At 37.1% G+C, this 27680-nt stretch overlaps 1 protein-coding gene across 1 annotated transcript in view; it reads right to left on the bottom strand.

The window, feature by feature from the left end:
• Positions 1–27680, bottom strand: part of Mllt3 (MLLT3 super elongation complex subunit) — a 109413-nt gene that overhangs the window by 41903 nt on the left and 39830 nt on the right. The window contains exon 3 of the mRNA XM_048783894.1: positions 18492–19199. Coding sequence (XP_048639851.1) covers positions 18492–19022 — 531 coding nt within the window. The 5' untranslated portion in view covers positions 19023–19199. The remainder of the gene's footprint in view (positions 1–18491; positions 19200–27680) is intronic.

Below are 27680 nucleotides of genomic sequence, written 5' to 3'. Positions count from 1 at the left end.
TTTGGAGAGTAGGCACCTCCTTCACAATCAGAACCAAGCTTTCAGGTATATGCAACTTATAGGGGCAAAAAGGCAGACAAACTTTACCTTACCTGTACACAAAATAGTGTACACCAGCTGTGCTAAACAAGAGGATGGGGACCAGTTTTAAGAAATGCAGCCATGGTTCCTCCTACCTAGACACTGAGCCCAATTGGCTGTGAGTTAGAGAGCCAACAGGTTGAAGCTGCTACAATGCCTTAGTCCTAGAAGGGAGGGAAAATGTATTGAAAGGTGATTATTGAACTCAATATTCTTAACAGGCAAATTTGGGTTCCAGAAAAAGATGCCATCTCTGTGTCTAGTTGTACAACCCCACAATCTTGAGGAAATAACTGCCCCACTCAAAGTATGGAACTCGTTGTAACTTCCTTCCACCTAGGCTGGGGTTGTCTTTACCCTCAAGTGTTAGACATTAGCTTAAGATACACTAGGAGGTATCTTTAAACTCTTCCTCAAAAAAAGATAGGAAAACAAGGAATAAAGTGTTAGGGAAAGAGTTTGGGGAAATGAGGCTCTAGAAAACAAAGACAGACCTGCAGATACAAAAGCCTAGACTATTTTTTTTTTCTTTCTTGTTTAAATTAAAGAAGTTGTACCCAGATTTTTTCCCCCAGGGCAGAAGGAAGAAGGAGTGTTTGCAGGGAAAGGCTTAAGTCCAAGGTGACCCATGTGAGAGAAGGGCAGGTGAAAGACCCCACGAGAGTAAAGAAAGGCCATAATCTTCCCAAGTTCATTGGTCACCACCTGTGAGGCTAACAGTTGGAGCAGCCAATCCATAGTGTCTCCCAAGGCAACAGATGGATCAAAAGAATTAGTCACTGCATCTCCCAGGATGCTGGGCATAAAACACTTTGGAGGGAAGGTGCATCCTGCCGAAACAAACCTGACATCTGCTTAATCTTCTCCCTCAGCTTCCAACTCCATACTGGATATTTCAAATGGATAACAACTTGAAAGCTCCATGTGGACTTCTCTTTCATTATTATTATTTCAAACACTAAATGTTATCTACTTAAGGATCTATCTTGGCTCTATGCCCTGGCAGAAGGCAAGATTTTTCAGCTAATAAGGGCCTGGAGGCTTTACAAGACCACAGGAGTTTTCAAAAATATTCCTACATATTCATAATAGTCAAATTAATAGAACTGATGCCAGATGTAAAGTGGCATTTTATGGGTAGTTTTAAAAGGTACTAATGGGGTAACTTTTAAAGCTACTTTAAAACATGCAGTTATGAATCTAATGCAAAATCATGTTGCCTTTCATCTTGGCTATGTGTTCTCTATTCTGTAATGAACTAATCAGTAAAAGCTTGGCATCTTTCTCCCCTGGAAAGATATCGGGCATTCAGGAAAAAAAAAATTTAGGTTAAACACCTTTTAAGTGTCCTTTCTGTAACAATTAAAAGCTCTGCCTTTGACTTACTGACACAGTTCACAGCCACATACAATGAAAGCAAAATAAATCTTTCCTGTGTGGTACATTACATGCCCTCAGATGGATTAAAACCTGTTAGCCAAGTCTGCATTTTTATAGGCTTTAAGCTGTTGAAGAGCCAACAGAAGTACTGACAGCCCAGTACCGGGTAAACAGGGTGAAGGAAAACCATGAGTAACTAGCTATCTACAAGAGTTTCTGTGGTATGTGCTCTCTAAGAAAGCAGACTCCTCACGTCAATATTCACTTGAACCAAAAGACAAAGTGAAGCATACATGCAGAAGTTAACTAACAAATGTAAACACAGCATTCATAATAGCAAGGTCACATCAAAGCACAACAAAAATTATTGCCTAAAAGAAGAAAATGCTTATCATTGGCCATGAATTTGTCTAAAATCAAAACAATCTTTTAAAAATCTTTTTAACAGCATTTTACAATTTGGGAAGCTCTTTACACAATAGTCCCCCTTAAGTCCATGTGGCTGGACATTGCCAGGATTCCTTCTTTATTCAAAAACCAAAAATGAAAGGAAATTGTTTAGAAATATTCAGATTCTACTATCATTAACAGAGTACCAACTACATGCCAAGTATTGTTTGCTTCCTATTTGATTAATCAATAATTTTGTTAGATGATATTCACATTTCAGAAATTATGAAATTAAGCTTGAATTAATAAGTATTTTGCCCAACCTTAAACCATGTTCCAGGTTTTGAAACTCTGGGATATTTAATTTATAAAAACACATGGTCTTATATTGACAAAAAATGGATAAAGAAATATGGTAAATATACATAATGTGATATTATTCAGTCATTAAAACTAATTAAATCCTGTTATTTGTAGCAACATGGATGGAACTGGAGGACATTGTAGTAAGTGAAATAAGTCAGGCACAGGATGACAAATCTGGCACATTCTCATGTGTGTGGAAGCTAAAAAGTGGATGGCACAGAAGTAGAAAACAGAATGGTAGTTACCAGAGCCATAAATATGTATAATTATTATGTGTCAATTAAAAATAAATATATTTAAGATGATGGAAAACATGATGTTTTTTTCAAAATGCAACTTTGCAAAAACCCCCTCAAAATTTGTTTTACTTAGGTCTTAACAAAAATGAGTACAAAATGGGAAAAAAAAAAAAAAAAAACATGATCTGTGTTCTTCACCAAAATATGGACACTCTACTTTCCTAGCTCAACACACCACGTTTACAAGCTGATTCCTGTCTCCAGCCTGTATTTCAAGTGCTTAAGGCAAACATAGGGGGTGCAGATGTCACCAAAGCTGACAGAACCTATAAGCTCAAGTGGAAATGCTGCGTGCAAGAAGTGAGCTGTCAGTAAGATGATCACAGTCAAAGTGGAACCATGGGAGAAACAGACATGGGGTGTTATTGCTGGAGGAAGGCTTATCCTAAGAGTCAAAGAAAAAGGTCCTGAAATCATGAGTGAGGAACACTGAGGACTTGGTTCGTAGAAATCTGTCAGGCAGAAGATGCTAAAACTAATACACACACACACACATACACACCCCTTGCATATTTTACTAAACTTAACACTTAAAAATATACATCAATCAATTAATTTTTTCATGCATGATCAAGAAGTTTTGATTATGGTCTGAAAAGTCTTTTATTACATCAATCTCTGAATATATCATTCACACTCACCATTTATAAGCAAGAGCCAGAGACTCAAAAACTATTAGAATGCAAGAGTTGTCTGGATTCTCAAGATTTTTCCCATTGGTGTTTGAAAGCAAAAAATTTTTTTTTCCAAGAGATTGCCCTTCAAGTCTCAATGAAGTTTTCATAGAAACAATTATTTTTGTGCACATTATTAGCTTACATAATATTTAATTAACTAATGCAATTAAAAGTAGAACTGATCATTTATGTTTGGGAAAAACTACACTGACTTGGTGGTGAGTGTACCATTCAACTTTTGGGAACAGAAGCACATGGTTTAAAAGCACCTGCCAGTGATGGGCAATGGAGAATATGTCTAGGGGCATGGAGAAAATTCAATGCAGGCCCACTGTATGAACTTCTTCTGGTGATAGAAAATGTGTATAGGGCCCTGTAAGGGCTGGGAGAAGGGTGGCTGTATAGGACCCATCTGTACACAAATGCCAACTTAGGAGATCCCAGAGTAAAGACAGAAGTGACTTAAAAACATTTTAGTATACTTTTAAGTAACTTAAAAACATTTCAGTATACCTTTAAGATGGTAAGTTTTCAAGGTGCTGAGGGTATGCCATTTTTTAAGAAAAGGGGAGATGATGGTCATGATATTTTCTTATCCAAAATGATTACATTTTTCTCTTAATAGGCTCAACCTCTCACAATGTTAAATTATATTGGGGTATAATTTTTATTTTATGTATGTAATGAAGATTTTTAAAAAAACACTCTTCAAAAGAGTACTGTTTCCTGTGAACACAATGAAATACATATTTGAAAGAAAAAGTGGCCATAAAGGCACAATTAAGATGTTCACTAACTGTATCCCCTGATCTATTGCTCTCAGTGTTATTTTTTTGTATATCTTTTTTTTCCCACAATATTTGCTATGTGTGGTTATGAACTAAAACATTTTGTATTTTTCTACAATAAACTTTTTTTGGGGGGTGGGGGGAGGAGGTTTGCTGGGAATTAAACCTACGGTCTTGTGTATGCGAGGCAAGCACTCTACCAACTGAGCTATATCCCCAGCCCCTATAATAAACATTTAATTGTAAGGCTTCTGACATACAACGTGATGATTTAATAAATTTTTGCCAAATTAAGATTATTAAATTAAGCTAATCTGTCTTGACAATTATGCAATCTGAGAAAACAGAAGGGGAGAAAAACCAGTACCTTTATACAATATACAAGTGGCATTTTTATCAGTTGCAATAATTTCACAAGCACATATAAACATTGGAGGGAATCTAATCATATTTCATGATCACAAAGACAGCAAAAACAAGGTGGTCATATAACTTTCACGTTATCGTGCCTCTGCATGGTCCCTATAGGAAACAGAGAGGCAGAAATTTCTTTCACTTCAACATCCTGTTATTGTAATTTCTCTGAAAACTATTTGCTTTTTTAAAACACCGAAGCAAATGTTTTGGGATTTTAGGCTCACAACCCTCTGCGGTCTCAATAAAAGATTAATTTGTGGTCCTTACCTCCCCAGTGTTATTTTTGCGGTTTAATATTCTTCATGGTAGAATCCATTTAAAAAAGAAAAAGAAAAAGAAATCTCTGATCTTTCATGGGAATTCTGAAGAACTTCACAACCCTGGGCCAGTTTATGTGCCCCAATACAAAGGCTAGCCTGCAAAGGCAGGCAGAGAGCAATCAATGCATTATACGTTGCTTTTGGCTTCAAAATACATCCCTGGATTTTGTTCTATGAACTTATTTGCACAAGGGTGGCTAACACCCTGCATTGTGTACCTCTGGGAGGGCCAAGACTCGTCTTTTTATACAATAAACTCTCTCCTTGTGGTCTGTCGACTCCACCTCCATAAAAGGGATGAATCAAAACTTCTCCCGATTGCTCAGATGTATTTATAGTTGACTCTTCAACCATAAATAATATCAATCAGTTAAGGAGTCTTCATCATAAATACTTAATACATGTGTGTTAATATATTTCTGCACTAACTCAATATTTGCTGAGTGCTAATTATATGCCAGGTACAGCAGAAAGAGCTAAAACATCAGAGAATTAAGTAACAGCATTGGGTACAGTGGTACACACCTGTAATCTCAGTGACTCGGAAGGCTGAGGCAGGAGGGGATGCAAGTTCAAGGCCAGCTTGGGCAATTTAGTGAGACCCTATCTCAAAATAAAAAATACAAAAGGCAGGGGATGGAGCTCAGTCATGGAGTATCCCTAGGTTCAATTCCCAGTACTGTAAAAGAGGAAAAAAAAAAAGGAGAGAGAGAGAACACAAAAGATGGTCTCTGCTTTCAGTATGTTCAACTGATCAGGAGAAAAATATTTTAATATGAGAAAAAAACAACTGTACTCAAAGTATACAAAAACTGTTAATAGAAAATGCACAAAGGTGGGAGGGATAACCAGGTGGGGCTGATTATTTAAAAATGCTTCAAAGAAATGGTGAAAGAGCTGTGCAGTGGCACACACCTATAATCCCAGCAGCTCGGGCTGAGGCAGGAGTATCTTGGGATCAAAGCCAGCCTCAGCAACTTAGCAAGGCCCTATTTTTAAATAAAATATTTTTTAAAAGGGCTGGGGATGTAGGCTCAGTGGTTAAGCGCCCCTGAGTTCAATCCCTGGTACGAAAAAAGAAAAAAAGAAAGAAAAGAAAAAGAAAAGGTGAAAAGTAAACAGGTTATAAAGGTCTGGGGATACTTCACTGGGGAACAGAGGATTGCTAATGTTTTGGGATGACTAAAATATAAAGGAGAGCAAAGAAAAATGAGGGTGCAAAGGGTCAGAATGAAAAAGATTTAAAAGCAATACTTCAAATAAATTTTAAAGCATTTAAAACTCTTGAAGGAAGCCAGGGAATCAAATTCATTCTCTTGACAACTGGTTAACAAAGGAAAAGAATCAAATTGTTTTACTTTTCTTTTACAAACTAGTTAGACAAAAGGCAGAAGAGGAGAGTTTTTCTTTACAGGTGAACTCTCGTTAATAAACAAAGAAGAATGATGGAATAAAGATAGGCATTCCCAGTGAATTAATGTGCACAGGCCTCAGTACCAATGGTTGGTAACATCACACAAAAAGAATAGGTATCCTGATGGGAAAAAGACCCATAACCCTACCTATAACATAGTCTTGCCTCCCCCAACCCAAAATCAAACCCAAAACCCTAGCCCAAATATGTCCAGGCCTCTTGATTACTCATTTACAGAAATTACACCACAAAGACTGTGTCAACAAAATTCAAACTGAGAAATTCTAAAACAACCTACTCTTTTTCCTTGTACAAGGATGTGAAAAAGAGAGATGAGGCAAAACGTACAGGTTAGACAGACTTGGGAGATTTTTTACAAATAGTAGGATGTGAAAATGGAAGAAATAAAAAGGATTCACGATGTTTTGATTCTACTGGAAATTTGCCCAGTGATTAGATATTTAGATTAGATATTTGATGATATTAAACAATATAATTTAGATTGTGGTAATGGCATTCTAGTTTTGTTTTTCTTATATTTTAGAGATTCGTACTTAAAAGTATCTATGAATAAAGTTATAGATCTTGGATCTTATTAAAGATCCAAGCCATGAGCTGAGCAGATTTCCTCTGTCACTCCTTCCGCCATGATGTTCTGCCATACCTCAGGCCCGGAGTGATGGAGTTGGTCAATCATGGACTGAACCTCTAAAACTGTGAGTCAAAATAAACTTTTTCTCCTCTAAGTTCTTCTTGTCAGTAATTTTGGTCACAGCAACAAAAAGCTGACTAACATAACAGACTTTGTCATATGACCATGTCTATCTGCCAGCAAGGCTGGGAAAGAAATTTTTTGATAGGCCCACTATTATGCCAACAAAATTGAAATTCTATGAGTAAGAAGAATGGGTCAATGGATATTAATTAGAGAGCTAGCAGCATCTGCAACAGATATTTAGTTTAGAGTACATGTGCTTTAGCTATGTGGTGTGTTTTGGGTACCAACTAGTCAGAGCTGTCTAGTTGGTGGCTTTTGCGATAAGTTGTGGCCAGAGAAGACATATTTTTTTTTAAATGTGTTGGTAATAGGCGACCATCCAGGGAAAGATCACACAATAGAAAACGAGGAGAACACTAATGTAAAGGTAGAAGAAGAAGATCTTCAGGCAAAGGATACTCACAGAGAGTGGTCAGAGAGATCACAGTAGGTTTAAGGGAGCCAAGAAGCAGAGCAGAACACTTAGTCAAAGGTGCTGGAAAGGTTAAATCCTGTCTTCTTTAAAAGTGGTTTCTATATTCAATTCTGCAAGGCACTGGTGACCTTTTCCAGTAGCAGTTGTAAGATTGGTTTCAAGAACAAAAGCCAGGCCACAATGGGGTTGAGATCAAGGGGAGTTTTTAGACAGCCATCAGCAAAGGGTAGGGCACAAAGGAATGTGATCTAAAGAGCATCAGGTGTAATGGAAAGTTGGAGGGTGTGTGAGATAGAGGATGGCAGCTGGTGTGCAGGATGTCCCATAGCCCATGTAGACAGACTAAGGGGAACAATCCAGGGCACAGAGGCAAACACTGAAAGGCAGGTAGTTAGGAGGGAGGAGGACCAGATGCTCTTCGATTGAGAACATTGGTTTGTCCGAGTGAAGGTTCCATTTACACTAGAGGGTTTTTAAACTCTTTTTTCATAGCTTTATAATTAAGATGTCTGATTTGCCAGAGACCTAAATATGTCATTTTCTATTCTGCCTACTGGCTTTCCTCTTTGAAATATACCATGCCATGATTATCCTGAGACCAATGAGGATGATCAAGACAAAATGACTATCAAAATTTTCACCAATTAACCTCTGTCCACTGGGACTTAGCTTTACTTAAACAAGACATGAAGCATTTCAGATGGAATTTTGTTCAGAACGTGAAATGTAAGATTCATTCATTCAAGAGAAGGGTGCATGCTGAGATGCAAGGCCAAGAGGTGACATCGGCTGTATAGCTGGTGGTTTTAAGTAAGTGTGTGGGGACTTCTTAGAGTAAGAGCTCTCTAGGAAGCATTTTAAAATGTTCTAGGAGAGGAGAGTCTGGGAAAACCAGTGAGAGATGTGTGAAAGACCGAAAACTAACCCAGTGCACGGTGATGGCAGGCCAATTAGGGATGACAGTCTAGGCCTTTTAAAATTTTTTGGCTGTAAGATATCATGTGACCTTGTACAAGTTATTAAACTTGGCCTCAAGTCCTCCTCTGCAAAAGATGATTTCTGAAGTCTCTTCCAGCTTGAAGACTCTGTGGTTGTCTAAATCATGAAGTGAATGCTATGCAAAAGACACTGTATGTGGTTTCTAAATTTGGTCTTAAACCTTTGAAAAGAATACTCATTAATTTTGGCAGAGTTTCTAAAGACAGAGAAAAGAGACCATGGAACTATTAAAGTCTACAAGCCCAATGAGGACAGAGATGGGCAGTAGGTGGCATACCACATCCCTCAAACCTTTTTTCTTTTCGGGGGGGGGGGGGGGGTGGGCATAGATTGTAAACTATGAGATTCCTTAGTTTTATTACACAAAACACAGAGGACTATGCATGAGTTACCTTTACAAGGGAGGAAGGGACTTCTTGTTGCAAGGCTCTCAAAGCTGCAGGACAATGAAGGCAAGCTTGGTAAGCAGCAGTTCAGTTAGCCCTGCCTGATTTCCCCTCAAGATTATCAGATAAACTACCACTTTAAAATAAGGCATCACAAGATCACCAGTAGGTTTGAGGTTCATTTTTAATTCAAACCACACTGGAAAATAAAAGAGAAGAAGAGGAAACCTGAAAATACAGTGAGTACCTTATACTACTGAACACGCATCAGGCCACCTTCAGTGGAATGTGTGAGGTCCTAAATCTTTTAAACTTAGAGTTCATTTTCAAAAAGATTCTGCTTTGATTCCCATTAAAATCTATGGTTAGGACAAATGGCACATCAAAGTTTAGAAATAGGTGCAGGAACTTTTTTAAATGTTGTAACCATGGATTACAAAATCACTGAGTTTTTGAAGAGTGGCTTCACCTCTCAATCTTTACAAGAATACCACCAATATCAGGTCTTCACAGAATATAATCATGAGTTTATCAAACAGTAAGGTTTTTTCCATGACATAATTGATATTTTTGCTTCAACTGATACCTGAATGGCAGTTTTCATCCACAATCTCATGAGGTAGATACTGTCACTAAAATTCACATTTTAGAGTTCACCATTAGTAAGCTGAACCAGTCTTTTGACTCCAAGTGTATATGCTCTTGGACCGACTTCCTGGGCCACTCCTCCTAAGCCCACAAAGATAAGAAGATTTATTAGCCAGGTATGGCTATTTCCAGGAAAAGGACACCCTATCTTCCTTCTTTAAATCCTTCATGAGTACAGACTTTAGATAATGCAATACAACAAACCATAGCCCTCAGTAACTGTATATGAACAACCTAGTAGACACTGCACTGGTGACGGGCCCTTGGACAGACTCTAGGTACCACAGCTTTTCAATTTTGCAATTCTGCCTTTTAGAAAATGACATTGAAGTATATAAAGCAGGACTCAATCAGCGTTTTAGAAATCATGCCTGGGTCTCCTAGCACTTGCCATTCATACTCAAGTTCTCCCGGGCTACAACTATATTTCTTGTTCTTCCCTTTTCACTGTACTGTGGCACCACTACCAAAGGTCAGAAACCAGATTGTAGGAATCTTCACGCTACCAATTTTCTATAAAGAGTTTATTAAGAAACAGTGGTTTTAACTCAATGTGTGATTTTTTTCTCTCAACAAAGTTAATCAGAGTTGTGATACAAAAGCCTGAGTTTAGAGGCTAGGAAAGTAGAAAAGTGCTGCCTATCATGTGTGAAGCACTGGGTTTGGACCTCAGCACCAAATAAATAAATAAATAAATAAATAAATAAATAAATAAAGACATTTGTCCTTCTACAACTTAAAGAAAAGAAAGTTTAAAAAGAAAAAAAAAGCCTTAAACATTAGGGAAACTGAATTTGAGATCTGGATCTGCCCATTTCACACCTGTATGAAGGGAACAAAAATGATCTCACCCAATGCTAAGTGAAGTTAGCCAATCCCCAAAAAACAAATGCAGAATGTTTTCTCTGATATAAGGAGGCTGACTCATAGTGGGGTAGGAAGGGGGAGTATGGGAGGAATAGATGAATTCTAAATAGGGTAAAGGGGTGGGAGGAAAAGGGAGGGGGCAGGAGATTAGCAAGGATGGTGGAATGTGATAGACATCATTATCCAAAGTACATGTATAAAGACACAAATTGGGTGTCAACATACTTTATATACAAACAAAGATATGAAGAATTGTGATATATATGTATAATAAGAATTGTACTACATTCCGATGCCAGTTATTTATTTATTTAGAATTAAAGAAATTATCTCACCCATTGTAGGGATTAAGTAACAGAATATAAAGTAAACGGGAGGGGGGCATATAATAAATATAAAAATATAAAGGAAATTAACAGTGGTCAATAAAGACTCCTTCAGTCCTAATAAGCAATTTTGATCAACCAACTGAAGGGTCTTATTTATAAGATCTCTATTTGCAGTGCAAAGGACACATACTATTTACATGTGCCATTGACTGATTTTTTTCAACCTGTCTCCTCCTATCAAGAACGCCAGTTCTCCTACTGCTCCCCACACCCTCATCTCCACTAATTCATGCCTTCTCTCATTCAGAGTCTGGCTTAAAATTCCAATTTTTACTGTCTGTACTCCCTAATACAGTGCTTATAGATAGGAAGTACCTACCACAATCATATTTAACTGTTACTGAATATCATTAGCATAATCAAGAAATTATGTTAAATATGTTTGGAAGAAAATGTTTTCCATAACTCAGAGTGACATAATGGTTTATCATACTTAAAAAAAAAAAACAGCCACATTATAAAGCAAATGTCTGCAATTTAATTTCTAAATACAGCACCACACCACAATTCTCAGCACTGAGGTCCCAGATAGAAGTCTCTACTAATCACCACAGTCAGTTAATTAGTCATAGAATATCTGAGGGCCCCACACATATATTTTCTTCCCATGACCAAGAAATGCAAGAAAATTTCCTTTCTATGCCATAGTTTCTGAATATTTTTCCCTGCTCAGTCTCTCTCACATTCTATCCTCTGTGTTTTCAGAATTCAAAACCAAATGTGTTGTCTCTGAATGCTTTAACAAATGCTTTCCCATTTTTTTTCCTTTCTTATAGAAGGATCTTTGACTTTATCTGGGAACATCTCACTGTGCAGTCACCTTTGGTGACCTAAAGAAGCCTCTTAAGGGAAATTTTTCTTTGTGGACCTTGACACTGCCTTGAAAGTTTATAGCCATAAATTGTTTCCTACTGAGAATAATTTCTCAAACTTGGTTAAATAATTACATAGACACCAAAACTCTACCATTGCATTATCTTGTCTCCTAATTCAAAGAAAGCACAGCCTACATTTTTAATAACTTAGATTATAAAACAAATCTACAAAATTTAACTAGAAGATTCAAAAAGGAGGCTCCAAACTGGAGGACACCATTTGTTATTTGGTGGCACCTTCTGGAAAAGCTTGATATTGCAGCTCAGCTGTGTTAAACATAAAGTCCCAGACAAAAGCAAGTGGGAAAAATTGGGGGATCAGGGAAATAATCCTGATACTATATAATAATGTGTAGTACAGAGCCATGAAAGTCTGTTTTATCTTAATTGAGGATGTCTAAGAGGAGTTTCAGGTTCCTGGATGTTTCATAGCTCTTCCCTAAGTTTTGGATGTACATACTAACTCCACCAGTGGGGACAATCTGTGACCGCCTAATGGCTCCTGGAAAAGCCCAAACCAATAATAGGTCAAGGAATACAATTCATTAAGTGGGACAGAAAATGAGATCCAAGGCTTTCATAGCAGTGAAATCAACTCCTGAAGTACATCTCTGCGGTTTTAATATAAATCCATGGAAAAAACAGATTTGCTTAACTGCCAAGTTCCTCTTAAGAAAGTGCCCTAATGCATGATAATGTTGGGTTCAATCCCCAGCACAGGAAGGAAGGAAGGAAGGAAGGAAGGAAGGAAGGAAGGAAGGAAGGAAGGTAGGAAGGTAGGAAGGTAGGTAGGTGGGTCGGTCCCTACCAAGTGGATCCAAATCCTGGCTCCACCACCTTCAAACATGGTAATGTTGAGAAGTTTCTTAACCTTTTGAGCCTAAGTTTTCTCATCTCTAAAATGGTGATAATACCTATTTCACAGAATTGTTTTGAAGATTAAATGAATTAAAACATGACAAATTCTTAGCAGGGTGATTGGTATACTGTAAGCATCAAAAAAAGTTTAGGGTTGAGGATGTAGCTCAGAAGTACAGCCCTTGCTAGCATATGCAAGGTCCTGGGTTCAATCCCTATCACTGTGCAGGAAAAAAAAAAAAAGTTTTGCTATAGCTACAAGACATCTCTATGGTATGGGAAAGCCAATTTTGCAAAGACCATGTTGACTCACATCTGTGGCTCAAGATGACAGATGGGAGAATTACATGAACCATAAAGGCAAAACAACAATGCAGCAATCCTGAAGAAGGCTCCACAATTTGCTGCAAATAATACTATTTTCATACAATGCTGGGTGTTGGCAATTGTTGATGACAATCAACTCAGTCATTATAGAGTCCCTGGTCTGTTCATAATCCTGTAATACTCAGGGCTTCTAAGAAATTCTTTAATTTAAAATATAAGATATCACACTGGGCTTAGAGTGTACTGAAACAAGAGAGAAAAATTAGTCCACTAATGTTTTTTTGTTGTTGTTTTTGTTTTAAATCTCTTTAACTGCTTCTAATCATTTTTTTTTTTTTTTGGAATATGAATGAATAAATGAACAGCAGGTTGGCTAGATGGGATCCTCTTCAATTTTATCACATCCAACACAGAAAACAAACAGGCATCTGAAAGCAGGGGCAGGTGAAATAACTCCATTGAATACAACAAGTTAACTTTTTTCCAATTGTTTTAATTAATGTTCCACAATAAGCCAAACCTACCCAAGCAAGAATTGCAACCCCTTCAGGTATTTTTACCTCCAGTTATAAAACATAAAAAAACAGGAGCCCACAATGAGAGCCCCGGGAGAGCGGGCAGCCTTTAATGAATGGCCTCTGCAGCTTCTGGCTCACCATACTCAGACTTTACAGCTCCTGCATGTGCTGGAGTTACAAGTCATTAAAAAGCCACTTTGAAAACACAATAAAGACCTTCTTCTCTGACTGCAAAAACCTTCCATCACATAAAAACCTAAGGCCAATGCTTCAACAGCAGGACATTTACTGCCAGCTCAGACAGTTTCAGCAGGGCAATGAGCAGGGTGGGGTGGGAGGAAGTGAGGCCCAACAAAAGAAGGGAAGTTTCTTTTCCTTCTCTTTCTTTTTTACCTTTTTGAAAGAAACTTCTGCTAAGGTGGTATGAAGTATTCATCCTGTATCTGAACCACCAGCCAGCCCTGTGAAAAATGCCACCACATGGTAAGATTTCATTTTTTCTTCCTCAGAAGATTTTTATCGGAGGGAAAAACACTCTGGTAAGCCAAAACCATCAAACGATGTGATGGAAATCTCATTGCTCACACTGTTGGTTGAAGTCTGCAACATTTTGTCAAATGTAACTTGCCCATTTTCAAGGAAGATAATTAAAACTTTGAACTTCTTCACTTGTGAGTTAGGATTAAACCTCTACAAAAGTAGTGAAGGCGAGGATTAGGAAATTGCTACCATAACTGAACCCAATCATAAAGAGTTACTTCAAAATTCTTATTAATCGTCCTCCCCCCACTTCTCTGCTAAGAATACAAAAGTTCCTCTTACCACAAAGCAAAAATCAATTTTACAGGCGCATCTTCAGAAACAGAGTTACAGGAGAAACAAAAACAAACACTGAGGAATTACAGAAGGAGTGAAAGATATTTGGGTTCTTCTTTATTATCAATTAAAGTACAAACAGCTTAATAAAAATCGCAATTATAAACTTTTACTTAATACTGATAAACTCAGATGCTTGCACTTTCCTGGTGCTAGTTAGTGTGAATCACCAGTAAGTCACTTATTTACTAACCTGTAAGTATTTTAGACATTTATATCTCCAAAACAACAAACTCCTAAACCAAAAACTGCTTCACCCTACTGGGAATTACCAGTGTTCTTAAATATAAAATATTCTCAACAAAAACATTCCCTTACCATGCTTTCAGTATTTACTGAATGTTCACCCACCATAAAACAGGCCTCCTGCCTCCCTACCTTATTCTCTCCCCACCCAAATTCTTTTGTAGGGAAAATTACTGACTAACGTTCATGTGACAATATCAGGGTTTTTTGTAAGATGAGAAACATTTCAAGAATCACAAGCATTTAAAAATTTCTCTTTGGTTATACTAACAGTAACTCAAATCATTTCTGAGGATGTTTTCTTTTAATAGCAACTGTAATAAAAAAAGAAAACTACCAAGTGCCTACCCAATGCAGCGTTAATTGTGATAGTCCTTATCTCATTTCATTAAAAATCTTGGGAAATTTTGGCTTCACTTTTGGTTTATAACTCAGACTCTGTCCTGTATTTTTCCAGTGACCATGTAATGTGCATATGGAGGTCACCATACCTCCCTCAGAAAGAATGCAGAGAAGTTATACCCTCCAAGTATCTCCCCCCACCCGCCACACACACACACACTTAAAGTGCTTGAAAAAGAACACTAGAGTTCTACAGTATATTTGAATATCATAAAATCTCCTTCAAAGCTACAGGTCATAAAAGATTCCCAGAAGCCAAGTCACACATAACAATAATAACAGATGTTTTATTAGTTTGTTAACTGCTTTATCCAGATTGATAGATTAAGTTTTCACAATAATTTTACAATATAGGTCCTAATAATGATCTCCACTTTATAAAAATGAAACTAAACCAAGGAGGTTAAATGCCCAAAATGACTGGTGGCAGTGGGATTCAAAACACAGCCTGACTCCAGCTTGCAGACTCCTAATTCCCTATCTACCTACCAACCATCTCTCAACAAATACATGAACCTTCCGAAAATACACAGCACATATATCATGGGTGTCTATCATCTTTTCTCTTTCCCATAAATAAAGAATATAAAAATCTGATCAAAATGTGGGGCTGGGGTTGTGGCTCAGAGGTAGAGTGCTCGCCTAGTATGTATGAGGCACTGGGTTCGATCCTCAGCACCACATAAAAATAAAATAAAGGTATTGTATCCACTTATGACTAAAAAATAAGTATTAAAAAAATCTGATCAAAATGAACTATTCTAGGGCTGGGGATATAGCTCAGTTGGTAGAGTACTTGCCTTGCATGCACAAGGCCCTAGGTTCAACCCCTAGTACCACAAAAAAAGAAAAAAAAAAAAACTATTTGAATCAATAAGCTATACTCCTTAATGTAACTTAATAGTACTGATTATTATTTTTATATAAAACCTGCATCAAACTTGATTATGGAGAAGTTTCTTTAATTCTTCGGGGCTAGGGATATAGCTCAATGATAAAGCGCATGCCTAGCATGCACAAAGCCCTATGTTCAATTCCTAGCACTGCAAATAACATCTAATTAAAATAAAATAAAATATTCTTCCTTTTAATTTCAACAAACCAGGATCAAGATATTTTCTTCATGGACAAACCAGGTGAATAGTCATAGAAATCTGGCCATCTAATCACTTACAGATCATCATGCTCACACCCAGAACAATGGGCCCCTGACACTGGTCCTGCCCCATGACACAAATCAGTTACTTGCCAAGGGAGGCTCTATGCTGCTCTGTTATTGATGGCAGTTGCCTCCTGTTCCTTGTGCCCTGCCCACGGGTAGGAGACAGTCCAAACAGGCTATCTTCACCACTGGATAAGTGGAATTTCAGCTTCTCTCCTGCCCCACTTTGTGCATAGCAAGGTTGTGGACACATGGCAAACACACCACCGCCTTAACCTATTCTCTCTGTTATACCATCTATGTTTAAGGAATTAAACCACAAGCAGCAACAATAAAGACATTTATTACCAGAAAACTAAAGGAAATATAGTTCTTGGGTTTCATACCTAAACTATACTCAAAAAGTCTTTAGATGCATCCTCTGCTATGCTATGCAGAAAACATTACAAAACTCCTGTTGTAATAGCTGGATTTGTAGCTCTACCATGTCATACATCACTTTGAAAAATTTACTACATACTGTAAGGAATTATAATTCTAACTTTTAGTTCCAGAGATTTTTGAAGGTTTTGCTTTGGTTAAATATACCGAGAAAGAATTTTATTAAAAGAAAGCTATACTTTATAAAAAATATACAAGAGAGAAGGAACAAGAAACAACAAAACAAACAAAGAAACAAACAAACCCAGAGAGAGAATAAACAAAATTACCTAAGGAGGAAGACCATCTGTGATAGTTCCATGTAGAAAGAACATTCAGTAGTGCTTTATGAATGCAATTTGGTCTACTAACAAGTAAGCAAATGTTCTAAAAAATGTGCCTTACAAAGTTTTGACCACTGTAAAAAACACACACACCCTCTCTGAGATAAAAATTTCACAAACCATTACTTACTCATACTAATTACAATGTATTCTGATTTTTAAAACGCTGATGAAGACATGCTAAATTGATTTCATAGCTCACACCAGTGACTCACAGCTCACAATTTGAAAACCTTTATTCTAGATGAATCACAATATGTCAGAATATAGAAAGACAAAGTTGCTAAACTCAACAATTTTGGTAGATTAGTCACACCCTAATAGAAATGCAGGGTGATCTGAAACAACAGTCAAACATAAACAACAGTGCCAAGTAACATCCGCACTACAAGTAAACCTTAAAGAAGAGCGAAGTAGGAACACACAAGGGAAAGTAGATACCCGAGATACAGCAACAAACCCATTTGACTCTTACAGACTATAACTATTAAGCCTATACTAAACACTGGAAGAACAAATTATTCAACCCTCCAGTATTTTCTGTGCCATTCTGCTCCTAACTTGATCTTCTATCATAAGTTTGAAATTGCCACAGAGAGTAGGGGGAAAAAAAGTGGTTTATGTATTCCTGGGGTTTGGTACTGTTACCACATTCTGATTCCAACTGCTTTTTTTACCCAGAACAGTGCAAACCCAAGACAGGGAAAGGCTTCCTACACCTTGCTATCATTTAAACTAGGGCCATCTATAGGCAACTTCATGGAAGAGAAAGATAAGTATTCTAAAATTGCCAGCGATCTTTAGCTAGACATCTGGTTTGACCATCATCTAGAAATACTAATAAGCCAAATAAAGTAGTTTCGGAGGAACAATGGTCACTGAAAAGTAACTCAAGAAGACTAAAATCAGAGAAAGGAAAAGTGAGGAGCAGATAACTTCATTGTAAGTGATGTTTGTTTTTCAGAAATAGAATCAAATACCTTCTGATTACCAGCTGTGTCACCAGAAGTATAAGATTTCTTACGCTGGTAAGAGGTTAGAATAGATAACCTGAAAATCCCTCCCAACTCTGAAAATCTGCAATTATAAGCTTAAATCCCAACATCAAATAACATTCTTTGGAAGTATTAGATGATCAGACACTCCTATAGGTACCCACAGAGGATAATCCTGCTGATAGAATACACAATGAAGATCCCACACATAACAGCCCCTTTCCAAATCAGTGGCTATACAATGAAGAAAAAATCACTTCGTTTTCACAATGAAAATGGTTTTACAAGTACATACAAATATCAAAATTTTTCAGACTATATGTTTTAAATATGCATAGTATATTGGTACATCAATTTTGCCTCAATAAAACTATTAAAAAATACTACTGCCATTTTTCCATTATATAAACAAATTATTTCATTACAATGATTCAAAAATCAATATTACAGCCATATCCCCCCACCCCAGTTTTTTTAGGTTTCTCTTTTAAATTTATTTTCCCTTGTTGTCAGGTTTTATGTATTCCTTTCATTTCCTAAATCAACAATAATTAAAAAGCATAGTTACCAAAGTTTTTCTGTTGCAATACAAATAATCCATTATTACACTCTAGAATATATCTTTCCTTTAACAACTAATATCTTAGTCTAAAAAAATTCTGCAGATGCCTTAATGATTCCATTTCCTTCTTCCCATTCGTTATGGAAATTCAATTCTAGACCACCCCTATCTCCATGCTACCTCTGCAGGGTTTAGCATTCATTTTCTTCCCTCGTTCCTTCTCACAAAAGTATTTGAAATAAAAATCTGAAAACTACCCCAAAAAAGGAGAAACACCAGTGAGGCTACTCACGTCAGATTTAGAGGACATATTCTCCTCCACGTCTGAATCGTTGGGATCCACGATGTCATCGAATGGCGGTAACGCTGACTTCTTCTTCTCTGATGCCTCACTTTCAATTTTGACTTTTCCCATCTTGACATGAGATTTATCTTTTATCTGTTTTTTGTCAGCAGAACAAGTGAGTATCAGTGGTGGTGCACTAGAAAAACTTTTAAATAAAGCCTCTGAGCTACTCTTTTTCCTTTTTTTGGCTGAGAGTTCTTCAGAATCTGAAATGGGGGGCCTCTTACTAGGAGCCTTCTTATCTTGCTGTCCACTGGTGATGGTGAGTAAGTTACTGTCAGGTTTTGGCTCTTTTGACATGGGTTTAGGTTCCTTGAAGGCCATCTTAGGAACTATTTTCTCTTCTTTCAGTGGTTTATTTTCTTTGGGTTTCTTAGAGGATTCTTTGGAAGATTTGTTGTGATCCCTGGAAGGTTCTTTGAAGGCACTTTTATGTTCTCTGGAGTCTTTAGAAGGTTTTTCCTTGTGCTCCTTCATTAATTTGTGAGGCTTCGAAAAACTGGTACTACTGCTGCTGCTGCTGCTACTGCTGCTGCTGCTGCTGCTGCTACTGCTGCTGCTGCTGCTACTGCTACTACTACTGCTGCTGCTGCTGCTGCTGCTGCTGCTACTGCTGCTGCTGCTGCTGCTGGTATGAATACTCCTATTAGGGTCCTGCAGAAAGGGGAGAAGAAAATCAAACTCTCAAAACTGAACGGCAATAGAGTCAAAAGCCAATTTACTTGAATTTGATATACACAAAGAGATCCTTCTTTGATTCCTAAAAAATATTTTAATATACTCCAACCACCACAGTATAACAGGTGGGAACAGTGTATACAAGAAACATAGGGAGAAAAGGTTACCATGATCAAAGAATTTAATGAGGCAAGCTGTTTTCTTAATCATTGAAAGCATAGTTTTAAAACATTTCAATTTACAAATGTTAACTACGCGCTCTCCTAGAAGATATAAAGATGGGTAACACATGGCCCTCACTCTCAATAACTATGATTGACAGTTGTTGGAAGACCCACCTTTTAAGTGCTATGACAACCAAATGAAAGGGATATTTAATTCTTTGGGGGCACGAGAAGAAGAATAATTCAGAAGTTCATAGAAAAGTAATATGTGAATTAGGTCCTGGAGGATAGGAAATAATCTACTAGAAAGAGAAGAATGAAATGGTACTTAGAGACCAAGGACCAGAATAAACTAAACAGCAAGGGAGTGAAGCGCTGACTTCATTCGGGGAGCTGCATCGAGCTACACACAGTGACGCCAGTCTGTAAATGACTTTGCAATGTCAAGAATCACAAACACTCAAAAAGAAAATGATTCTCAATTTCAGATAAAAACTATTATTTTTATGCTGTCCAAAGTTCTATCAATTAAGGAATATGTCTCCCACCCATAAGGGTGAAAAAGAAGGAGTCTAACAAAGATTTAACTTAACCATCAAATGGACTGAAGATTTTATCAATTACTTGGAAGAGTTAATTGCTCCTACTTCACTTTAAATGTCAGCAATACTAATATAATATATACTAATATAAACAACTTAAGGTGTGTAACCTGTATATATTCTTTCTGTAGGAACAAAATTCTCAGGCCATACTTACCCTATTTGTGAACCTCTATCATTAATAGTAATAATAAGAAACAGAAGTAGATCCTGGACATGCAAAAATCCACACCAATACTAAAAGAAGAGAGCTTTCTCGCTTACTTCCACCTCCTAATGGAACCAAAGATAAATAAATGTCCAGATTTTCAACTAGAATTTACATCTTCATGCTTATTTTTTTTTTATCTCCAACTTACCCACTTAAGCCTCATGATAGGCAAACTAACCCTATATCCCTTAATATCTAGCATGATACAAGAAAGTCAATAGGTAGGGCAAACACTTTTCACTGAAATGAACAATCTACTACTTACTCAATCTATGGGGAAACAAGAAATTATTGCTCTTAGTGGGAATATGTATTTTTTGTTTCTTACATTTTTTGGTCTAATTTGCTCAACAACAAAATGACATATGCCAAATTATTTCACTTGTTTTCTCAAATGAGCATTTTTGCTTCAAAATTATAAAATGGTAAAGTTACTAAAGTGAAATCTTGCTCTTATTGATCAAAAGTGACAATTCGTTACAAAACATCTTAATCTGAGATTTAAAAACAGAATGCTAAAGATAGAATTCATATTACTTACTGAAGCTGCATTATTTTATAAATTCTATTATAAGACATTTCCTGGCATGTTAAGCAATACTATGAATAATTAAAATAAAGTATAATGGACAAACTAAATTAAGGAAGAACGTTTTGAGATCTAATAGCCTTGAGGTTTTGTTTTTTTGTTTTGTTTTTTTTAAATTGGTTTGTTGACTCTAAATTTTGGTAATTTGCAACCAGTAGTCTAATTATGGCTCTAACACACCAAGCACTGCTATTTAATATTCAACCTATGTGGAGTATGACACATATTTTTATAAATGTGACTTCTGAAAATACACTATTTGTAAACTATCAACATATTTCTAATGTTACGCATTAAAAATAGTAATATTTCAGCACCAGGAAAACAAAACAAAACTTATTCAGGGGTCTTTCCTTGATATATTTTAAAAGCCTTTCTTCAGAACAAGCTGAAATTCTTAACACAAGGTACACAATGGTATATGAAACAGATTATTATGTCACAGAAATTCTAAGTTCTTTTCTTAATTACATGCATATACAAAACTCGAGAAATACAAGTTCTTAAAACTTTTTATTCTCTGTAGGTCAAGGTACTTAGTGCTACCTTTTCACCCACTCAACAAATCTTGGTACAAGCAAGTGGCCCAACCCTTCTTATTCCTTCTCCTTTTGTAATTCCTACCTCAAAAAGCTTTCTTTAAGCTAAAAAAAAGAATTCAAAGTCAAGAGGACAAATGTATTCCATAACAATGTGCTAGACAAATAAAAATTTAAAAATAACAAAAAGGAGAGAGAATGGTTTCTATTATATAAAACAGCATTTCCTTTGGCCTGGGTCTGTGATAAATGACAAAGTTCAAATACATGCCACCAGATTCCATATTCATACATATAATAAATATGAAACAGTTGCTTAAATATATAGTCAGGCATTAAATTGTTTCTGACACAGAATAAAAACTTTCACTGATTACACACACACACACATCTCCCAAACACATTCATATTCTCTCTCTCTCTCTCTCTCTCTCTCTCTCTCTCTCTCACACACACACACACACACACACACACACACAAAATCTAGTCAGTGGCTTTTTAAAAGTTTTATTGAACCATTAACCTCAATATTAAGTGCCACTAAGCATCACAGACTAATTACCATTCAATGTGAAGTTTACACATGTTGTATAATTCAAATTCCCTTTGCCTGAGGCTGATTAGGACAAACTGAATATCAAGCAATCCAACAAAAGAGAACATGTCTGCATAATTCAAATCTCAAATATTTAAGGCAAATGACTTTTTAAATATAAATACCCATATATTTGCACTAACTTTACAATCTGTGAATATAAGGTATAGTATTTTCTTTCGTTCATTCATGTCTACTGAAAGCTTCCTTATTTCAATTTCAAACAACAGGTCTCTTTAAAATATAATCTCTTCTAATACTAGTTGTCAGCACTCTTATAGATGGCTTAAGAAAAGAAGAGGTGGTAACTACTGGCCAAAGTAAGGTTTTTGATTATATGTGGCTTTTCAATTTCCATGTTATCTCTGTGTCTTCTTCCCACTGGTAACTCAAAGCTGATTCAACTCCTGTTTCCTTCCTCTCTGTCTGACTTTAACTGGTTTCTGTTGTGCAAGATTTTCACATCAATCACATTTTGTTCAATGAAATTTGCATACAGACAAACACATATGCCTCAAAGTTTTATTTTTCAGAATTAATAATTCTCTTAAAACAATGAACTGCGTTTTAAAAGGATACTGCCTAAAAACTGACATATAGTCCAAGAGGTTATCCCTCTGTAGGGATAAGAAAAACTATGATGGTCAAACTGCAGCTTCCAAACTGTCTCTTCTGTTGTGTCATTAAAAACATGTCAAATGACACAGAGCAAAGATATACCATCTGAAGCTATGAACAAAGTATAAATGCTCAGAATTATGGGTGGGAAAAACCTTGAATTTGATTTACCTCTTCCATTTCAACCACAAATCCAACTCTCTCTTAAACCAGTCAGCTCTGGAGCGAGAGGCAGTGGGGATTGAAGAATGTGCTGTGGGGTTATGGATATCCTAAGAGAAAAAGCTGGTGGTACAGGGCTTCATCAGCAAAGGCTCCAAGCTAGATCCAAAGGCACTCAATAGGAGGGAGAGGGGCTCTACTCCTGGGGATGGGGAATGAGACCAGAAAGAAGGCAAAGCATTCCCTGGTATGCAGATAGGAATCAGGCAATATGCCTGCTGCTATAGTGCAGGCTGAGATGCCCACACCTCTCTGGCTTATACATTACAACACCTAAGGTCTCCTACCAGTTCAACCTGAGCCCCTACACATATAAATAACAAGTCTCAGATAAATATAAATAACAAGTCTCAGGGTAGCAAAAATAAGAATGAACACATACCTAATGAATCTTCTGGAAGAGACAGATTAAATATTGATGTCAAAAACAGTATGATTACTTAAGAAGAATCAAACAGAATATGAAAAATAAATTCTAGGAAAAAAAGCAGAAATACAAGCACTGAAAACAATGGCAAAATAATGGAGGTCTGAAGAACAGTTGGAGGCAACCTAACATACCATACATTTCAGAGGCGTCTACAGAAGAAGGAAACAGAAAAGACAGAAGAGGCAATCGTGAAGGCTGATGTGGAAGAAGTTTCTACAAACTAAAGATGTGACTGAAGTGCAACCCCATAGGGTTCTTCAAAATGCAGACAAGACTAGTCATAAACAACACACCCAGAACAGTACACTAAAGTTGCTGAACTTTAAGGATAAAAAAAAAAGTGACATGTTACAAGGAACAATAATTACTCAAAAGAAACAGACTCAAATTAACATTGGATTTTTTCATTTGTAACACAGGATTCTAAAACAAAGTAACACAACATCTGGATGACTGTGATAAAAAGAAGAGCAGTAATCCCTCTCACCCTCAGGAGCTATCTTCCAAGACTCCCAGGAGATGCCTGGATAAAACTGAACCCTACGCACACAATGTTTTCTCCTATACATATGTACCTTTGATAAAGTTTATTTTATAAATTAAGCACAGTAAGAGAAATCATGACAATTACATAATAAAAATAGAACAATTATGCAATATATTGTAATAAAAGCTATTTAGAAGTTATGAATGGTTCATTGGGGAATTTTCCATCTGATACTTTTCTTCCATCATTGATCACATACTTGAAACCATGGAAAGAAAAACCACGGATAAGGGAGAACTACTGTACAACCCAAACATCCTGCACCTGATGCGAACTATCTGCCAGCACTTAACAATTCAAGGAGCACAATCCCCCTGCCGCATCTAAGAAAGGGACTAGAGAAGGGATTCTAACCAAATGAAAATCAAATTAGAAAAGAAATACTTTATGTATGGAAAGATGAAAGGGAAAGAAATGGAGTGCAATGTATCACGTGCTCTTTATGAATTAAATCTAAATGAATAATAAACTATGTGTATATGTAACATAAGTGACCAATATGAATTCCTGACAGAAAAGTCTAGAAGAAATCTAGACCTACAATTAGGAAAGGCAGAGTATTGTCAAGATTAAGAAAATGCTCATATATTTTTTCATGTTACAGTGAAAAAAAATCTGAATTATGGACAATCAAAAGGGAAGGTAGCCAATAAGGAAATAGAAAGGTTCAGAAGAACTGTCACATCAACAAAGGGAAAATGGAAAGCCAGGCAGGAGATGCAGTCACAGATACTCCAAAGGTTCAATCTTGGAGGGTCTCTTGAGCCTTGGAGTTTAGAGGACAGCCTGGGCCACATAGTGAGACTATATCTCAAAAAAGGTGAGAAGGGGATGGGAAGTGGTTATAGATTTGAAAATATAGCAGAATTAAGAAAAATCCAAAAGTCAAATGTAATTACTAACAATTATATAAGTATATGATTATCACTATTAATGAACAAGGTAAAAAGATAGTAACAAAAAGAAGTGTCACTCAATAAAAATGAAAGAGCTAGATTCTGCCACTGGAAGATAGTGTCAAATCTAAAAAGACAAGGATCACTTACAAATTGTTTTTACAAGAGACGCAAGTTTGAGAAAAGTTTAAAATAAAGAAATGAGCCTTGAAATACTGGTTGGCTGGGTGTGGTGACACATGCTTATAATCCAAGCAGCTTGCAAGTTTGAGGCCAGCCTGGCAATTTGGTGAGGCTCTAACCAATTAGTGAGATATTACCTTAAAATAAAAACTAATAAAGGACTGTGGGTATAGCTCAGTGGTTAAGTACCCCTGGGTTCAATCCCTAGAGAGAGAGAGAGAGAGAGAGAGAGAGAGAGAGAGAAGGAAATATCAGATAAATGTTCCCCCAAAGAAAGCACAAGTGCTGTATTAATATCAAACAATGTGGACTTCAAAGTTAAAATCCCCAAGCAGCAAAAACCATGTAAGAAGCTAAGTTACATATGGCAAAAGCATTTAATATTTAAGAAAACCTTTAAGTATATTTAATTGTTAAACAAGAAATCAACACATTTTGGCATAAATGGACAGATCTAATAAAATGATTATGGGCTTAATAAAATGAACTAAAGCAACCCCCAACTGATTTAATAATTATGTAAAAAACTTTCTATCCCTTGAAGAAAACACATAATTTTATATGAGTCCATAGAATAACAAAAATCAATCATGAGGTAATATAAACTTTAAAAACACCCTTTTAAAATGTTTGAATAGATTATAATGGTTGATCATATTCTAATGAAATACAAAAAATAAAAACAAAAAGAGAACAATGAAAAGAGCACTTAATATAAAAAGCAGTTTAGGGGCACACAAAACATGTCCTCAAAGGAAGATTTAAAGCCCCTACTACATTCTACATTCATTATTTAAAAAGGAAAAGAGACTTAGTACCCACTTTCCCTGAGAAACTAGAAAAAAATCCACAAAATATGCAAACATTATGATACCAAATATAATGAAAAAATCTTTAAAAGAAACAAATTTCACCAACATTATGATTCAATTCCATCACTGTATTACTGCCTTAAATGTACATTTAGTGTTCCAAGTAACAAAGAGAAATGTATCAAGTTAATTCTGACTTAAAGGACATCTACAATCCACTTTTCTACTACAACTAAACAAGTTGATATTTCTTTAATTCAAAATTAAAAAGTAATAAGCATTCCTATAAAAAATAAAATTTATGAGGAGACAGCAATTTACAAAGATTTCAAAATAGGTAAGTAAAGACCAACAGAAACAACTAAATAGTGTAACAGGGGGCAGGGGGCTTAAGAGAAAGAGAGAAAAAGAAAGTGTATGTGTGGTGTGTGTGTGTGTGTGTGTGTGTGTGTGTGAGAGTGTGTGAGAGTGTGTGTGTGTGTGTGTGTGTGAGTGTGTGTGTGTGAGAGAGAGAGACTGTGGTGTTTTGGGGGAAGGGTGAAGCAAAATAGGCTGCTGGTGTTGATAGGCTTTTAAAAAACACCATTTGACTTTAAACCATAATGTTTATTAAAATTAATATTAAAAGACGGTAAGATTGTAAAGCAGCAAACATTTCAACAATTAGTCTGATTTAAAAAAAAAAAAAAAGAAGAAAAGCTTATCTGAACAATGAGGCTAACTAGAACCAATAAAACCCCAAACTTAACGTTTATCAGTCAATGGAAAAGGGATTAAAAAAAAACATGGAACAACTGGAAGAGAAATGACACTTGAAAATAGCAACAGAATTCTTTCATTCAGTAACAATCTCAGTGATCAATCCACAAAACAACATGAAATGTCTATACACACACAAATAAGAAAAATAAAAGATGGCTGATATGGGACTTTACTCATTTTCACATTTTAATAATGTTACCTTACTTTTTTTTAGGTGACATTAAAGTTACAGGGAATTCTGCCATATATTTCCATAGTTTAGGGAAAAAAATACATACAAAAAGTCATTTCTAAAAATAATTATGGGGGAAGGAAGATGGCGGTGAGGGGAGTGCATTGCCCCCGTGTGCTGCTTCACTGTGTGGGAGTATGACAAGTCAGGACGGCTAAAGGATATCTTGTTAGGAATTTCCAGCAATAGTGGGGTGCTCCGGAACCTGGAGGAAGGATTTCCATCGCACGAGGATCGGCTACGGGGACTCAAACGCGAGAGGTTTGTCGCACGGAGGGTAACACTGCTTATTCAGCAAATCGCCCCGCGGCTAGAGTCTGCAGCGCGCGCTGGGAAGCGAGGAGATAGCGACGCAGGGATACAGCGCTGCAGTTTCTGCCAGCCGTGCAAGCACCGTACTCAGGGCTGAATTCTGGGTTCGAGACGGGGGAAGGAAGCGGTCCATCTCGGTTCTCCACACTGGTCAGACCACAGAGGAGGCCAGCAGCCACCATGTTGGAAAGCTGACGTCACCATCCCTGTTTTCGACTGACCGCAGCTCATTCAGCCATAGATCAGGTAATTTCAGGCTGCAATTCGCCTGCGGCTTGCAGACAGATTGCTAGGGTTCAGTGCCTGGGTGCTTCTTAGAACCTGATCTTATCGGAGCGAACACCGAGCGCGGGGCGGCCGAGTTCCGGCTCCTGGAACCGTCCCGGAACCGCCCTGGCCCAGGGCTGCGGAGCCTGCGGAGGCTGCTTCTTGGACCCTGCTCCTATCAGAGCATACACCAAGCACTAAGCGGCCAAATTCCGGCTCCCGGAACTGAGCCCGCGGGGACTGCTTCTTGGAGCCTACTCTTATAGGAGCTCACACCGAGCACGGAGCGGCCGAGTTCCGGCTCCCGGAACTTCCCTGGCCCGGGGCTAGGAGCCCGCGGAAACTGCTTCTCAGTCCGGGTCCTGCTGAGGGCCGGTCAGGACTCACCCGTTGCTTTGGTTGCCCGGCAAGGGGAACGAAATGCTGCCATTCGCATAGGATACCAGCATGGCAGAGATCTGATGTCATCAGAAAGC

The sequence above is a fragment of the Marmota marmota genome, unplaced genomic scaffold (assembly GCF_001458135.2).
Source record: "Marmota marmota marmota unplaced genomic scaffold, marMar, whole genome shotgun sequence".
NCBI lineage: Eukaryota > Metazoa > Chordata > Mammalia > Rodentia > Sciuridae > Marmota > Marmota marmota.
This window is presented reverse-complemented; position numbering and strand designations above follow the sequence as displayed.